The following is an 18,394-nucleotide window of genomic DNA, read 5'->3' on the forward strand; positions in this document are numbered from 1 at the left end:
CTTCTATAGACTTTTATTGTAATTGTATTTACTTTTAAAGGGAACAAAGCCAGAAAGTCCAAACAACTTGTCTGGAAACATTTTTGTTGAAATCGACGCGTTCCTGTAAAACATTTTGATTTCAGCACACCAGCATTTTTCTGCTAGACTGTTGCCTCATCACTTTTCACCCTGCTATACTAAGCCCCCAAATAATTATCCGATGTGCCCCCGCACCCCCCCGGATTTCCAAGCTAACAGGAGTTGTGTGCGCAGCACTTCTGAAAAGTGGGCACCTAACTTTAGGCCAATATGTTCTAACCTTGGTATCTGGGTGTCCGCTTCTGCACAGTCAAGGATTGGGCGCTGGGGCCCCCAGCCTGGGGGTGGTAGTGTTCCTCTAGCAAAAATGGGACTCTTCCTTATCTTCCACTCCCCCCAGGATCCCGTCTCTGTGCCTGGTCCCCCAGAGGAGCGGTAAAGCTAGGGCCACATCACTGATGCCAGGAGGCCGAACCTGCTAGGAGACCGAGAGCGTTAAGAGAGTTTTATTGATCTACTTGAATGACAGGCTGGGGAAAAGAAGACAGCGGGGGGTGGGGAGTGGCGAGGCCTGGCTCTATCAGCCGCAGGTGCCAGGCTGCTGGAACTGGGCAGGTGGCCAGTGAAGACAGAGGCACTCTGCCAACCCAGCCAGTTCACCCTGGCACGGAGGGGAGGGGAAGAACACGAGCTCCTTGGTGGTGATAGGGGAGGGCGCAGGGGTCAGCGATGGCAGGCTGGAGCCCTGGAACTGTGCAGGGGAGATAATCGCTGCAGAGATCAGAGCAGGAAGCCTGTGTCCAGGAAGAGGCGTCCCAGTTATCTGGTGCGTCTGGGTCTCAGGTGACTCCAGCCTCTGGGTCTCTGCAAACGCACCCTGAAGTCTGGATGGGGGAGAGGCACATTCATGCTGAGTTTCTGTTCCATCCTGGGCTCCCTAATACTGAGATCTCAAGGCTCTAGGAATCCAAATAGTGTGTCGTCCACCCCGCAACCCTCCTCCCACTGATTCCTGGTTGCGGTGCTGGGGAAGGGACAGACAGGCGCTCCAAGCGCTTGCATGGCCGTGGGGGACTCGTGCCATGTCCAGGGACGGATGAATCTCGTTCTGGCCTGTCCCCCTCCTTGTGCTCCTGAGCGTTCCTAGACAGCCCGTTGTGGAGCTAGACAGGGCAGCTGTCTCCTCTCCTGCTGTTTGTCCGGATGACTTTCAGGGGGCCCCTGGGGCGGGCTGCCTGTCCTGACATTCCCAGCCAGGCTTGTCCTGCATGCCGGGTGGGCTGCCTGGAGTCCCCATTACACTCTGATCCGTGCTTCAGCACTGAATGCCATCGTGTCGTAAGGACGCACGGTCCTAAAGCCAAAACGCAACCTAGGTGGCATCTCTAATGCCCATGTGCAGATGCTGATCCAGGGCACAGGCCCCGCACCCAGACAAGGGCTCGCCCGCCCGCAGAGGGCGGCCCAGCCGCTGCTGAACAGACACAAGCCCAGGTGCTGATGTGTGCTGGTGTAACCCCGGCGAGTGTGTCCCGCTCTGGGCCTGATCCATCGGCAATAGGAGTGTTACAGCCCCAGCTAGGGAGCTTTAGCAGATTATGCTTTTAGCTCTGAAGGTCCCCAGTTCGGTCCCCTGTGTGTTGGCCAAGATGGTGGCAGCTGGGCATGTCCGAGGGGTGGGCTCACAAACCCTGGCGGGCACAGCTGCCAGGGCTCAGTTCCAGAAACCCCCCTGACAGCATTTCTAGAGCTGGTTGTGGCAGAGATTGCACCCTGAGGCCAGCGGCAGCGGCAGGGGATGAGCCGCCCAGCACGGGGCTTTGCTCTCTTAACGCTTCTCGGGTCAGTTGTCCACTGGGACCAGCAAGGCTGCCTGGGGGGAGGGGGGGGCAATTTGCCCCGGGCCCCACAGGGGCCCCCACGAGAGTTTTTCAGGGCCCCTGGAGTGGGGTCCTTCACTCGCTCCGGGGGCCCCGGAAAACTCTCGTGGGGCCCGGCCCCCTGGAGCTTCTTTCGCTCCAGGTCTTCGGCGGCGGGAAGACCTCAGGCCCCCTGAATCCTCTGGGCGGCCCTGGGGACCAGCAGCCCCCTGCCTCTCTGATCTCAACGGCCTTCGGGCCGGCAGTCTTGACTGGGCTCTTTGCTGAGGTCCCCGAGATTCTTCCCAGCTTAGAGTGGGCGTGAATTCCTTCCTGGGGTATTAATGGAGGAGGAGGCTGTGCAGAAGCTCATCAGCGCTCTCAGCAGGTGACCGGAGGGCAGGTGGCGGCGGCGAGGGGGTAGGCATGAGGCGATAGCCGGGTGTCCGTGTTACTGCCTCACGGTGGCGCCTGTATGAGCTCTGATGGTTCTTTCTGGTCTGTTTCCCCTCCAGGAGCATTCGGATACGTTCCATTCCGCAGTGGACACGGACTGGAAGGTAAGGCCCCTCCTCTGACTGTCCAGCCCCTCTGCCCGTTCTCTGGGACCTGGGTGGGGGGGTCGTGTTCTGCCGATTGGGCCCGCGGTTCCAGCAATGGACTCCCCTGCTCCCTGACCAGTGCTATTGGGCTCTCCTCAGCTGGCCGACGGAGAGGAGGGAATGCTGCGGAACAGCTGCCGTTCGGTCCTCCCTTGCTGGTGCGCTTGCCTGATCTTCAGGGGTGAGGGGGACAAAATGGCTTGTGGGCACATCCCCTGAGTGTGGGTGACTGATGTGGGGGATTCAGCCTGGTTCCCAGCCTGAGGGTCTGCGTCTCTCCAATGCTAAAGGTCTCTGTGCACCTAACCATCAACAGGACTGAAGCCATGAGCTTCACAGTGGCAGCTAGTTAGCACATTACAGTATTACAGCGCAAATTTGTGTGTTTGCATTGCTGTCTTCTGGTGGAGGGAATTGGAACTGCTACACTGTGTGACATTGGCCCTATATTGCTAACCTCTAATGGCGATCCTCCATTAGCTCAAGTGGTGAAGACTGGGCAGGTTTAGCCCCACTGTCACAGTGACATTGCAGGGGGCAGTGGCATGTTGTATAGGGACAGCCATGATGTCGTAGCTGGCCTTGGATTTGTTAAAATAGTTCAGCTTTGAAATCGCCCATCTTGATATATTCTAGTCACTACACCCACCACTGAAGTGCAACCACCTCTGCGGTGTATCCTGGCAGCTGGTTAATGGCACTGCTACGGTTGGGGGCCGGAAATTGAAAGAGAATACGCTCTGGCTGTGGGTCGCTCCCAGAAACTCCCACCGGGCGTCGCTGTGGGGCAGGTGTTGATGGGCTGAAGGGGCGTTGAGGGAGGCTGTTAAAACTAGCAATTTCCTCCAATAAAAACCAAGCCGACTTTCAGAAATAGCTGCCGTTTCCATGGTGACAGTCGCCTGGGCAACTCCACCCTGGGTTTTGTGCAAAGCCTGCAACTCTCCCTCTTCCTTTGAGGGCTTTCGGCCCTAGGAAGTTGCTGCTTTGCGTTCGCTCAGAGATCCAGGAACCCCTCCTTGTGCTGCAGAGAGATTTCAGTGCCTCTCCCGTACAGAGACCACAAAGAACAAGCCCATTTCCTCCAGCCCGCGTCTCAGCAGGGTACTGCGTGGAGAGCTATTGTCGAATTGTGTTAGGCTGTCTGGGTCCTGCGGAGTCTGGCATGCTGAAGAGCAGTTCTCGCAGCTCACAACATCCACACAGCTAAACCGAACTGGAGCATGCAAAGGAATGACTGTAGAGTGGCATATGTGTGAATCTCATTATAATACAGACGCTGACAACTCTGTGATCTCTGTAGGACTTGTCACTCTGTTGCCCAAGTTGCTTCTGTGCCTCAGTTTCCCCATATGTAAAACGAGGATAATGATATTGACCTCTTTCTAAAAGTGCTTTGAGATCTACTGCTGAGACTGGCTGTGTAGAAGAGCAATGTATTCTCAATGGAGTCACTTGGAATTATATGCTGACGGTGCTCAGGAAACTCGGATCTTTCTGAAGGAGAAAGAGACAGTATCAGGGCTATGACACACACATCAGATTCTGGCAGCAGCGTGTCTCACTCCTCCTCCTGCCCCAAGCCCAGTTCATTACAATACTTTCTACCTCTGTCACCTCTCACCTGACAATGCCGAAGTTGTACAAACATAGCAGTGAATTACTTCTCACATCCCCCCCACTCTCCCCCCAGCCACTCTGTGCTGCTTGATTAGCCCAAGATCACACAGCACGTGGGTACCGGAGCTAGGGATAGAACCCAGGACTGCTGATCCACATTCTAAACCATGTTTGTGTATAGTGGCGTCCAGGCCCATCGATTGTGACTGTTGGGTGACTGACAGTTTCCACCCTCCCAGCAAGATACTGAAGAGCAATACCATGATGGCTGCAGAGTGCAGTGATACCAAGTTAACAGGCAGAGTGGGCTTGGGGATGCATTTAGTGCTGACTGGCTGTGGGTCCTGGCTTCAAACCCTGCTGCAGGGGGCAACCATTTTAAAATGTGTTTATGTACGATATAAAGGGGAAGAACAGGTCTGTGGTTGATGCACAGAACTCTTGACGTCTGTTCCCAGCTCTGTCACTACCTCGCTGGGTGACCTTGGCCAACTTGCCTCAGTTTCCCCGATTTGTAAGATGGGGATGATTCTTGCCTATCCCACAGCGATGTTCTGAGGCTGGTAAAGAGATCAGAGCTTCTCAATACAAGGGCAAGGGGCTAACTGGGTTATTTGATGCTGCAGAGTTTAAAGTCCGGAGACGTCACGTTTTTGGCATTCTGCAAAGACTAACTGTGAATGTAGCCTGGTGCTGGTAGGTGTAGGGGGGTGTGTGTGTGTGTGTGTGTGTGTGTGTACGCACACGTATTGAGCATGCATGTCACAGGATCGCTGCACTGCACTATGTTGTTAGAACTTAAGGCCAAATTTTGCTCTCACCAGTCTTGCACCTGTGAAATTGTGACTTCAGGGGTGACTCTCACCTGTGTCTGTCTGATCTGAATCGGACTCCCGGGGCCTAACCCTGCTCGCACTGAACTCCGCAGGAGTGGGGTTGGCCTTGCTGAGCGATGCTAGAGAAGCAGGATGTGATTATAACTTGATTTCTAAACCAGCTCTGTTCCTACTCCTCAAAGGCTCCTGTCCTCTGCATGGACTCAGCCCGGGGCACGGTTTAAAAATAAGCCCCTCTGGTCTTCTAGAAGCAAAACCCCTGCCACTGTTCTGACCTAGAGACCTGGGTGCTCCTTGCCCCCGACACACACAGTTAGGAGAAGTAGCTGCTGGTGTTGTCTTTCCAAATCCAGTTCCCATGAATCCATCACAGCAATGCAACTCCCTGATCCTAGAGCAGCGTTTCTCAATGAGCTGTCCGTGGACTGGCGCCGGTCCCTGAGATCTCCCTGGCGCAGTTTAGGAAGGCAGCAAGCCAGTCCCTGGTATCAACAAGGTTGAGGAAACAATGTCCTAGAGGACTCTAGTCCCAGCTCCCAGTGAAGCTAGTGACACAGCTTCATTGGCTTTAACAGAGACTGGGCTGGCTCCAGTGTTTACAGGGCTAAACCCTGTTAAAACTTGATTTCAACCCTGTGAGCCATTCTTTCAGTTTGGACCAAACCTAAGGGCTTGTCTACATGGGGAAATTGACCCAAATAGCTCCCTGGATCGACACTCTTCTAAACGCTTTGGAAGTAGATTACGCTGAACCACACTGTTCTGGAATAAGAGTGTCCACACGTGGAGTTATCCTGAATGCCTACAGCACTTTCGGTTCAGAGCGTTGCTTATTCCAGACTGGTGCAGCCTAACCCCAGATTTAGCAACCTCGTGAAAACCTGCTTTTCCCTCTTGTCTGGCTCAAGGTGCTGCGCCATTTTCTACCCTTCTGTGTAGATCTAGAACATGCCAGCACAGCCAGACCACGGCACAGAGCAGCAGGCATCCAACAGCCACTAGCTTAGATTCTCCCCACCGGTTTGTTCTTTTTAGCAGCACATCTAAAGCTGAAACACATTGGAAAACCAGAGGTGACTTTTTCTGTCGCCATCCCTGTCCCTCAAATTAGCATTTGCGTCTTCTTCACCTGCTCTTTAGAACCCTCTTCACATGCCACCAGCCCCTCCCCACACCCAGATGACCGCCCCGTCTCCAGAGCCTGGGGCACCACCCCCTGCTGCTTAGAATACCCAACAGCTGGGTGGCTGAACTGTCTCTGGGTAGGGCGCTGGCTGCTGCAGCATTGACCGTGAGTTGGGAAGCGTCGCAGGGGGGCTGATGTCAGGAGTTGACAGTGTCACTCTGTGTACTCGTTTGCTGTCCACACTTGTAACACCCCTTTAGAATCGGGCTGCAGGTGTAACCCACTGGTGTGTGCGTGTCAGGTCTCCCTCTGCGCCTGATCCGTGGGGGGGGGGGTGAGTCTGCTACAGCCCCCCTCATTAGCTGCCCAGGCCTGGTACTGACAGGGAATGCAACGGAAACACTGATCCATGCCTCCCAGTGAGGGTAATTAGCCATTGGAACACTACCCAGGGATGTGGTGGATTCTCCATCACTTGAAGCCTTTAAATCAAGTCTGGATCTCTTCCTAAAAGACCGGCTCTAGCTCAAACAGAAGCTCTGGGTATAATGCAGGAATTTCTGGGGGAGAACCTCTGACTTGCGTCGCAGAATCCTAGAAACGTAAGCTGAGAGAGACGGCACCATCTAATCCATCCGCCCGTGCGCGAAGGCAGGCCCAAGGAAACCTAGCCCATCCCTGGCAGGCATTTGTCAAACTTGTTCTTAAAAGCCACCAATAACTGGGATTCCACAATCTCTCCAGGTAACTAGTTCTGGCGCTTAACTATCATTACAGTTTTAGAAGTTTTTCCTGATATCTAACCTGAATCTCCCTTGTTGCAGACTCAACCTCTTGTCTTTTCCTCGGTGCAGATGGAGAACAAGTCATCACTGTCCTCTTTATAACAGCCTTGTACATATTTGAGGACTGTTATCAAGTCCCCCTCACCCTCCTCTTCTCTAGACTAAACATGCCCAGTTCTTTCAATCTTTCCTTGTAGGTCACGTTTTCCAAACCTCTGATTTCTGTTGCTCTCCCCTGGACTCTCTCCAGTTTGTTCACATCTTTCCTAGAGTGTGGTGCTGAAAACTGGACACACTACTGCAGCTGAGACCTCACCAGTGCTGGGTAGAGTGGAACAATTATCTTCTGTGTCTTACATACATCACTCCTGTTAATACAGCCCAGAAAGATATTCGCCTTTTTCGCTGCTGCAGCACATAGTTGACGTGTATTCAGTTTGTGATCCATTATAACCTCCGGGTGCTTTTCGTCAGTACTGCTGCCTAGCCAGTGACACCATCTTGTAGTTGAGCACTTGATTTTTCCTTCCCAAGTGTAGTACTTTGCACTTGCCTTTATTGAAATGCGTCTTACTGATTTCAGACCAATTCTTCCAATTTATCAAGATTGCTCTGAATTCTAATCCTGTCCTCCTGCCCTCCGAAGTGGTAGCAGACCCTCCCAGTTTGATGTCATCTGCAAATTTTATAAGCATTATCTCCACCCCATTATCCAAGCCATTAATTAAAAATCTTGACTCATACCAGTCCCAAGACAGATTCCTATGGGATCCTGTAGTGGGGTGGGCTGTCCGGTCAGCAGGCCTAGTGGTCAGGGCCTGCGGCTCTAGTCTGTCCGTTCAATGTGTCAGGCATCCCCTGGACGAGGTTGCTTGTGGGTAGCTCTCTAGTCCTGCCCATCCCAGGGCTAGGCGTAGAGGAATCTGGGAGGGGTAGGAGGACCTAGGCCTTACTAGGTCGGGGCTCTGAAGAGGTGACCGTGCAGGCTGGCCCACGCTTGGCCCACCTCCTGTTCGCCTTCCCCTGGGCCTCTTCCTGTCCCACCTGATGTCTCCGTTTCAGGCGTGGCTGCTGCTTGATTATAGTTCTTTGCTCCAAACCCCCGGGATCTCAGTGCTGAGGCAGGGACCCTCTTGTGCCCTGCACGAGGTTCTCTATATCTCTGGGGCGGCCTCCAAGGAGGGGGAAAAGACTCAGTAAGAGCTCCTGCTGCTCCCCACTCCGGCCTGGGCTGCTGAGCTCTCGTTATGCTGCCCCTTCCCCCAGAACAAGCTTGGCAGTGCCAGCAGGGCAGAGCTTTCCTGGCCCAGTGCTGCTCCAGCCTCTCCCAGCCTTAGCAAGGGGTTGGAAACCTCGTCCCAGAGCCCACTCAATCCATCCTCCCAGTTTGACCGTGACTTTTGGAGTATGGTAAAACTGTGCATCCACCTCCTAGTGATTTCATCTACATCCCATTTCCCTTGTTTGCGTATGAGGCGATCATGCGAGGCCGTGCCAAAAGGCTTATTCTGAACTCCCACTGTACCACCTCTACCGCTTCTCCCCCATCCATTAGGCTGGTTACCCCGTCAGAGAAGGAAACTAGGTTGGCTTGGAATGGTTTGTTCTTGACAAATCCATGCTGGCTGTTCCTTATCACCTCATTATTCTCCACCTTTGACCAAACTGATTGGTTAATACTTTGTTCCAGTTTTTTTCTGGGTATTGAAGTTGGGCTGCCTGCTCTATCATTCCTGGGGTCCCCCTCTCCCAGCTTTTTGAAGATAGGTGCTGTGTTTGTCCTTCTGCAGTGCTCTGGGCCCTCCCCCATCTTCCAGGAGTTCTCAGAGATGATTAATGATTCAGAGGTTGCTTCAGCTTGTCTCTTAATTGACTCTAGGGTCAATTTCATCAGGCCCTGCCGACTTGAATAGATGGAACTTATCTAAGTATTCTTGAATCTGTTCTTTCCCTATTCTGGCCCGAGATCCTTCTCCCTGGTTAATATTAATTGTGTTAAAATGATCTTTTTAGTGGAGACGGAAGGAAAAAAGGCCTTAAGCACTTCTTATGCAGTAGGTAAGACTAGATGATTACAATGGCACTTTCTGTCCTGAACCTCTATGAATCTATAGTTAAAGCCGAGTTGAGTTTTGCAGCCTCTGTGTTAGCGTGGATGCTACACTGGGTCCTCTCCAACCTTCCAGCGCTGGCTCTTGGAAGACAGAATCCATTTTCTGAGCATTTGCAAGCAAATCTGTTAATTGTTTGAGTTACAATTAATGGAAATGAGCCGTCTAAGAAATAAAATATGCAGTAAACCATGGGCAGTACCTAGGAGCCACAGGATGTGCAGGTTAGAGATTCTTTGGGGGTATCTATTGTCCCCTAAACAGCTGCAGCCAATAAAAGAATGGTTAATCAAAAATCAACCCCTCACCCCTTTGGCCTTCCTAGTCGTCATTAGGTTACAGACCACAGCCACTCATGGCCTCTTTAAGCCAGCAGAGGTAGAACTCAGGCTCTCCTGCTCCAAAAGCATGGGCCTTTACCGCTTCAGCTAAAGGTGAATCGCCAGTGAGTGTTAGTAGTACCGGGGCTGTGACACAAATACTGCCATTCCGATACCATCCAGGAGAGGGCAGTAGCACCGAAACACTTGCCTGTTCATTTCCGACTGCTTAATCCTGATTCTATTCTGGAAGAGGAGATCCATATATTTTGAGCCAAGGAAACTGGGCTGTGGATGAGTGGGGAAGACTGGCTGGAGTAGGACGTTAGCTCACATGCGTCTCCTCGGGTTGTGCTCGGAGGCCAGGAGTCAGATTTTGGGCACTAGCGCTTGGAGGTTGGTGGTGTGAATCCCAGCACTGGTGCTGTGGGGTGTGGGTCCTTCTGCACTGAGAGGCCGGCTCCAGCAGTGCACCCGCGTCACAGGCTCCTAGAGCTCGGGCTCCAGCCTGAGCCCAGAAGTCTACACAGCAATGAAACAGCCCTGCAGCCCGAGCCCTGCCAGCCCGAGTCGGCTGGCACAGGGCAGCCACGGGTTTTCCTTCACTGTGTAGACATACCCAGAGAGGCTGAGTGTCACAGAGCCAGTCAGGGGCCAAAGTGGAGCAGCTCCCATGAGTTCCTGACTCCAGTCCTGTGCTCAGGCCACTGGGATCACACATCTTCCCCACCCAGTCCAACCAGTTTCTTCCCTCGTGGAAAAGTCCTGTAGAATTTAATAGGAATGAAATCAGTAGGGCCGTATAGAAATGCTGTAGGATTCTATAGATATTCCTCTGAAAACCTTTGGAATCAATTTAGGGAATGAGCCCCTTTCTTTAGGCTTTCTGAGCACCTTAAAGCAGGGACAGAATTCTCTTAGGGTACGTCCACACTACCCGCCTGATTGGCGGGTAGCGATAGATCTATTGGGGATCAATTTATTGCGTCTCGTCTAGATGCGATAAATCGATCCCCAAACACGCTCCCCGTCGACTCCGGAACTCCACCAGGGTGAGAGGCGGAAGCGGAGTCGACGGGGGAGCCGCGGCCATCGATCCCGCGCCGTGAAGATGGGAGGTAAGTCGATCTAAGATACGTCGACTTCAGCTACGCTATTCTCGTAGCTGAAGTTGCGTATCTTAGATTGATCCCCCCCGTATAGACTAGGCCTTAGATGCTAAAGGATGGTCCAGAAACTTCGAGATTGGAAGAGCTTTGGGGCAGTCTTTGTTCTGGGTGTGTACAGCGCCTGGCGCAATGCGCGCCTGGCCCATGAGTGCTTCCTAGATGCCAATGCAAAATCCTCATCATACAGAAAAAGATCATTTTCCCCATCCGTTCTATAGGACTTTCCCGTAAGTGTTCCACCTTCCCCGTGCATTCTCTGACCCTCCGAAGCCTTTGATCTTCCTTGGGCAGAAAGCTCTCAGGCCAGCACTGTTTGCTGGGCTCTGTCAGGCCCCTTGCAGCTCTTGTGCCCTTGGGGGTGTTCCAGGGGTTGAAGGCACCCCATAAAGCTTTCCCAAGTGCAGGTGAGCTTTGCCGCCAGCCGCCATGGCAGGATTTCAGCGGTGCTCATGGTCCCCAGTGGGAGGTGGAACCACAGGCCACTATGGGACTTTGCTCAGAAACGGATCAAACCCAAATCCCTCCCCAGCCCCGCCTCAGGCAGCCCGCAGCATCCTGTCGGTGAGGCCACTGTTCCATTCAGGACCATGGTCAGCAGAGGCATGAACCTCCTGAGAGTCCCGTGGGGGATACGCCATGTTAGCCGGGGGTGAAGTCTCACTGCTGAGCCTTCCCGCAAAGGGGGGCGGGGGGCCCTGGCACACAAGGATCTGCTGTGGGAGGCTGCACTCACTGCGCTGCCTTCGTACCCTCTCTCTGGGAGCAGCATAAATCCGTAGCCCTCGCCTTGCAGAAAACTTTACAGGATCTGCCCAGAGCTCCCGTCTCGCGTGAGCAAACAGGGCAGAGGGGACAGACGGGGAGAGGCAGTGGCATTAGTGGGATCAGCCTGCCAGCTGCGAGAGGGCGCTGCCCTTTTAGCTAAGGCAGGTGCTCTTGGCTCCTTGCTTCCCCTCTGCATGTCCTCGCCTTTTTTCATTCATTCGTTTCCAGCTTGCCCTGGTTTTCCTTTCCCGTCTCCTGCTTTTTTACCCTTCACTCCTTTTCTCCATGGCTTTTTCCGTCTCTCACTCCCTCTTGCTCCTCCTCCTTGGGGTTATTTTTCCCAATTCCCTCCCCCCTCCGTACTCCCTGCGTTGTTTGGGTGGACACTTCCACCTCCTCCTGTGCTCTCCCTCCTTTCTTTTGGCGCTGTTCCAGGCCTGCTTGTCTCCCCCATTCTCCTGCCGCTGAGCCCCCAGCTCCGGGAGTTTCAGGAACGCTGTTCAACGAGTGGGTGGTTGATGCCAAATTCAAAGGCAAATTAGTGCAGTAAATGCCTTGTTGCCAGGGATCCGGCTTAGCTGGGAGTTAAACGCTAACGCAGCCCAGGGAGGGATCCAGATCTTGGCATGGGGGTGGTGGTGGTGAGGATGTAGCCCCAGTGGCAGTGTCTGTCCCTCTTATGGGGAGAGGCCATTGTGTTTCTCTTTCTGTTACAAGGTGAAGCTGGGCTGACAGGAGTCGTAGGTGACCTCATGCCAAAGCACTAGGACAGAGCCAGGGTCCCCAAAGCCAAGGAATCCCCCCCCACAGTGATTTTACTGTGTGGTGCTACCCAGATGGCTGGGACTCAGGGCACGCTACCCCTTCAGACCTATCTAGGTAGTGACACTCCACACTCGGAGGGCAACAAATGCCTCCCAGACATTTTGGAAAGCTCCTGTTTTCTGAAGCACCAGAGTTGGGATCAGCCTGAGCCATGACAGGGGCAGCGTGAATAATAAATCATTTGGCCGGAACACCCCTAAAGGATACCCAATGAGAATTTGTTCTCGAAGCTATCGGTGGCCAATCACACAAGTCCTTTTCTACTGAGACCACTCCCCCAAACTGTTCTTTGATTTTTAGCCCCACCCACAAAGCATTATTGTCCTTAGCCATGCTATCCTAGTGATTTCAGTGGAAAAGTTGAGAAAACTTTGAAAGCCTCCCCAAGCCAGGGAAGTTGCATTTATTTATGGCATTATGTTGTGGTTTACCAAATCTCTCTCTCTGCCTCTTGCTCTAGCACTAATGTCCTTGCAGCCGTACTGCTTTGGCCTGTGTTCTTGTTACCTAAGCTAAGCAAGTTTGTGGCTCATCAGTACTTGTGGGAGATTTCCAGGGGAAAGGCAGGTCCTGCATGAAGTGGTGATGTAGTGTGAAGATGTCCCCCTCTCGTTCATAGAAATCATAGAATCATAGCATATCAGGGTTGGAAGGGACCTCAGGAGGTCATCTAGTCCCACCCCCTGCTCAAAGCAGGACCAATCCCCAACTAAATCATCCCAGCCAGGGCTTTGTCAAGCCTGACATTAAAAACCTCTAAGGAAGGAGATTCCACCATCTCCCTAGGTAACCCATCCCAGTGCTTCACCACCCTCCTTGTGAAAAAGTTTGTCCTAATATCCAACCTAGACCTCCCCCACTACAATTTGAGACCATTGCTCCTTGTTCTGTCATCTGCTACCACTGAGAACAGTCTAGATCCATCCTCTTTGGAACCCCCTTTCAGGTAGTTGAAAGCAGCTATCAAATCCTCCCTCATTCTTCTTTTCTGCAGATTAAACAATCCCAGTTCCCTCAGCCTCTCCTCATAAGTTATGTGCTCCAGCCTCCTAATCATTTTTGTTGCCCTCTGTTGGACTCTTTCCAGTTTTTCCACACCCTTCTTGTAGTGTGGGGCCCAAAACTGGACACAGTACTCCAGATGAAGCCTCACCGATGTCGAATAGAGGGGAATTATCACGTCTCTCGATCTGCTGGCAATGCCCCTACTTATACAGCCCAAAATGCCGTTAGCCTTCTTGGCAACAAGGACACACTGTCGACTCATAGCCAGCTTCTCGTCCACTGTAACCCCTAGGTCCTTTTCTGCAGAACTGCTTCCTAGCCATTCGGTCCCTAGTCTGTAGCAGTGCATAGGATTCTTCCATCCTACGTGCAGGACTCTGCACTTGTCCTTGTTGAATCTCATCCGATCTCTTTTGGCCCAATCCTCTAATTTGTCTAGGTCCCTCTGTATCCTATCCCTACCCTCCAGCATATCTCCACTCCTCCCAGTTTAGTGTCATCTGCAAACTTGCTGAGGGTGCAGTCCACGCTATTCTCCAGATCATTAATGAAGATATTGAACAAAACCCGGCCCCAGGACCGACCCTTGGGGCACTCCGCTTGATACCGGTTGCCAACTAGACATGGAGCCATTGATCACTACCCGTTGAGCCCGACGATCTAGCCAGCTTTCTATCCACCTTGTAGTCCATTCATCCAGCCCATACGTCTTTAACTTGCTGGCAAGAATACTGTGGGAGACCGTATCGAAAGCTTTGCTAAAGTCAAGGAATAACACGTCCACTGCTTTCCCCTCATCCACAGAGCCAATTATCTCCTCATAGAAGGCAATTAGGTTAGTCAGGCACGACTTCCCCTTGGTGAATCCATGCTGACTGTTCCTGATCACTTTCCTCTCCTTTAAGTGCTTCAGAATTGATTCCTTGAGCACCTGCTCCATGATTTTTCCAGGGACTGAGGTGAGGCTGACTGGCCTGTAGTTCCCCGGATCCTCCTCCTTCCCTTTTTTAAAGATGGGCACTACATTAGCCTTTTTTCAGTCATCCGGGACCTCCCCCGATCGCCATGAGTTTTCAAAGATAATGGCCAATGGCTCTGCAATCACATCCGTCAACTCCTTTAGCACCCTCGGATGTAGCACATCCGGCCTCATGGACTTGTGCTCGTCCAGCTTTTCTAAATAGACCTGAACCACTTCTTTCTCCACAGAGGGCTGGTCACCTCCTCCCCATGCTGTGCTGCCCAGTGCAGCGGTCTGGGAGCTGACCTTGTTTGTGAAGACAGAGGCAAAAAAAGCATTGAGTACATTAGCTTTTTCTACGTCCTCTGTCACTAGGTTGCCTCCCTCATTCAGTAAGGGGCCCACACTTTCCTTCACTTTCTTCTTGTTGCTAACATACCTGAAGAAACCCTTCTTGTTACTCTTAACATCTCTTTGCTAGCTGCAGCTCCAAGTGTGATTTGGCCTTCCTGATTTCAGACCTGCATGCCTGAGCAATATTTTTATACTCCTCCCTGATCATTTGTCCAATCTTCCACTTCTTGTAAGCTTCTTTTTTGTGTTTAAGATCAGCAAGGATTCATGGGCTAGTTGTTTCTTGCTGGGTGTTAGAAGCCACTGAGTGGTTTGTCATTTGGATGAGGTGTATAATCAAGATCAGGAACACTTCCGGTCTTTACAGATTGCATGGCACTAGGCTGGAGAAATTAAACATGGGTAATTTTGTTTTGCCTCTGTAAATTCCCCTTGTAGTTTCAGTTGGCACATCCTTCATGTACTGTGGTGTTCTGCTCTGTGAGACATCTGCCCTGTTCCACCCCAGAGATGGCTGCATTTCAGTGGTGGATGAATAGATTCCTGTGAAAGGATGATAATTTGCAAGGTGCTTCAGCATGGTAGGTGCTACCCAGATGTAAGGGATAATCATTAATAAGGTTCAGCGTGTTGCAGTCAACTCATAAGTGTCTCAATTCTGGCATATAGTCATCTGCAAAATCTGCTCATGGGCTTACAGTCTTCACTGTTGTGTTCTCTTGAGTATCTGGAGCTGGGTCTCTGATGGTGATGGGGGGTTGAGATCAAAACACACTTTCTTTCCTCTCTCCTTTGGGAGGGAGCAAAACTGAATTACAGCCACCTTGTTTATTTCTCCATGTGTGCTGGCCGATGATGGGTGAAGCTCAGGAGGTTGGGAAAAGAACCCACAGAGAGGCAGTTCTCCAGGTCTCTGATGTCGATGACAGGCGTTTCTTGCTGGTTTTCTGACTTCCACTGAGGCAGGAATACCATGAGACCAGCCTATTCTAGTACTTCCAGCCTCGCTGTGTAGCCTTGTGTTGTATTTACAGTGAATTTAGTAATGCTGTATTACATCACCGTGGGTTAAGCGCTGGTAGCTACAGTTTCAACCTCAACAGAGGGAGAGTCATCTCTGCTACTTGCTTCAGATTTGGAAGACCTAAGCCCAAGGATAGTGACCACCCGTTCATTTACAAGTACAAGGTCTAGTCTGCTTTACAAGTTTTATTAAAGTTACAGTTAAAGTTATGGTGATAGAATTTGTATATTCATGGGTCAAGACCTGTGCACAAGTTACTCACATCCTTCTGGATAGCATTAGGGTCTGATGGGTCTCTCATGGTTTGATCATCAGTAGAGGGATCGTTCCTGCTGGAGTTTCCCATAGAGAGCTCAATTGTCCTACTCTGGGCACCCTCTTTTTATAATGTGATTCTGACTATACCTCATTAGCATGTATGCACATATTACACCCACGGCGATGGCATGTGTTAGAAAAATGTGACTACCGGGTATCTTGTAAGCAAAACATTACTCTTACTGTTAAAAAATTAACAGTATCACCCACTGGTACATCTTTTCCCATAATCATGTGGCATAAGATCATTTTTGGTCACTTACATATGTCAAGCATTTTCTTAAGTCTATGGCCTAGTATGGCTAATCTAAAATCTTACAGGCCTTGCCTTCAGCCCTACTTACTTAGATACCTAATGCATATTTAATCTTTCTGACTACTGATCAATCTCCTACTTCTATAATCCAACAATTTAACTGTATTTAGCATACAATGATTATATATGATGTGACGTTGCACTCTGTATGCTTTATAAAAATATGTTTAAGTGTGAATAAGCTGTAACTGGAATATGTTTTATGCAAAAGGTCTCTTGTAAGGTATCATTACAAAGCTTATGATCTACTGAGTGTGTTCGTCCTATTTGTATGAATGTATCATTCTTGTATCTGAAACTAGGAATATGAAGTATAACTCTGCGGTCCTATTGTAATTATGCAACGTGTGGGCCATTAATGGTGGTTTGGAATCTTGATGGCTCCCATTGACTAGGACAATTGGTTGTAAATGGATTATTTACCTGCAAGCCAGCATGTGTACGTGGGGACCAGCCCTGGAAGAATGGAGGGGGTCTCACAGGACATGTGAACATGTCACATGATACTGGAATCCATCTTAAACCTGGTGTTTTTCCGTTTAGAAGGAGGGGTGGGAAGCCCAAGAGACAAAAGATTCCTGCCTTGTGCCAAACCTATAAAAGGGGGTGGAACAAGACAAAGGAGGTGCCAGTCATGAGAGAGCCCCTGCTTTTCATCTAAGATGCCTGCTGGAACTAAGAAGGACTGTACCAGGAAAGGATTGGGCCCAGACTAGGAAGGAGTTTAGTCTGTGAAAGAAGCTTAATGGAACATCTCTGAGGGTGAGATTTACCTGTAATCAATTTCTTAATGTATTAGGCTTAGACTTGCATGTTTTGTTTTATTTTGCTTGGTAATTTACTTTGTTCTGTCTGTTATTACTTGGAACCACTTAAATCCGACTTTTTATACTTCATAAAATCACTTTTGTTTATTAGTAAACCCAAAGTAAGTGATTAATACCTGGGGGAGCAAACAGATGTGCCTATCTTTCTATCAGTGTTATAGAGGGTGGATAATTTATGAGTTTACCCTGTATATGCTTTATACAGAGTAAAACCGATTTATTTGGGGTTTGGATCCCATTGGGAGCTGGGTGTCTGGGTGCTGGAGATCAGTGACTTGCTGAGCAGTTTTTGGTTAAAGCCTGCAGCTTTGGGGGTGTGGACCAGACCTGGGTCTGTGTTGCAGCAGGCTAGCGTATCTGGCTCAACAAGACAGGGTTCTGGAGTCCCAAGCTGGCAGGAAAAATGGGCTCCGAGATAAATTCAGCACATCAGGTGACAGTCCCAAGGAGGTGTCTGTGACTGAACCTGTCACATGTGACAGGACATGTTAGTTAATTGTAACATCACACCATAAATGACCAATAACCTAAAATGATTGGCTACAGCTGTACCGAGGTGGTGGTGTGGTGAGGGATGTTCTCCCACGCAAGCAGGCGCTCTCCAGGGTTTGGAATGTCAGTACAGTGGCTGAACAGGGGGTTGGCATTCCAGAGCCTGGCATCTGGGCCCTGACCCCTTGGGAGCTGGGTTTGTCGGCAGGTCTGTATTTGGGCTGGTGGCTAGCCTGGCAGGGGCGGTTACAGGCCAGGATGGAGGAGCATTGGCAGGGCTGGGGGAGCCGGGTCTGGAACAGCGTGTGGTGCTGTAGCTCAAGGCTGAGGTGCGTTAGCAGAGCTGTGCTTGCCTCTGTCCCTGAAAGACTGGCTGGTCTTCTCCTGAAAGCAGGTCAGTGTTTGCAGGGTGCCCCTCTGAAAATGATTCCCACGTTGCTGTGCGCTGCAAAGGAATGGCACCGCTTCTCTTCCCCGAGCGGGCACAGCAGGCTCCTCTCTAACACATAGGCAGCAAAACATCCAAGGCGGCAACAAGGGAGATGCTGCTCCTCGCGTGTGTGACGACAGGGCTGGGAGGGCGAGGCGTCTGCCTAGGACAGCAAGAATCCTCACCCAGGCCCTGCAGCTCTGTCAGGGGGAGGAGAATGTGCGATGGATTTTTATATGTAGAAGTTGGTCCAGTAAAAGAGGTTCCCCCTCACCCACCTGTTGTCTCCAATGGATTTTTAGGCAGGAAAGGCAAGGGATATTGATCCCGCCCCCTCACATGACTTTCCCGTGGAAATCCAGACTCTCATCAGTTATGTAGCCCACTCTGATGCATACCCTAATCTCATAGCATCCTGAATATTCTTTATCAGGGTTTTCTTCATTCGATCAGCCTCCTTCTCCCATGCTTTAGCTAGGAAGTGAAGGGGGAAGGCCAGGAATTGAGCCAGGATCAGCACCACTGAGACACTCAAAGCTGCTAGCTTGCAGTTTTCTCCTGGCTCTGTTACCTGGCACTAACCTTGCTAAGATCACCCGCTTGCCAGTGCATTGCAGAGGAGAGGAGG

At 51.0% G+C, this 18,394-nt stretch overlaps 1 protein-coding gene across 5 annotated transcripts in view; it reads left to right on the forward strand.

The window, feature by feature from the left end:
- Nucleotides 1-18,394, forward strand: part of NDRG4 (NDRG family member 4) — an 84,218-nt gene that overhangs the window by 25,407 nt on the left and 40,417 nt on the right. For all 5 annotated transcript variants that reach the window (XM_034788300.1, XM_034788301.1, XM_034788298.1 and 2 more), the window contains exon 3: nt 2,396-2,440. In XM_034788300.1, the coding sequence (XP_034644191.1) occupies nt 2,396-2,440 (45 nt within the window). The remainder of the gene's footprint in view (nt 1-2,395; nt 2,441-18,394) is intronic.

Source organism: Trachemys scripta, chromosome 13, assembly GCF_013100865.1.
Source record: "Trachemys scripta elegans isolate TJP31775 chromosome 13, CAS_Tse_1.0, whole genome shotgun sequence".
Lineage (NCBI taxonomy): Eukaryota > Metazoa > Chordata > Testudines > Emydidae > Trachemys > Trachemys scripta.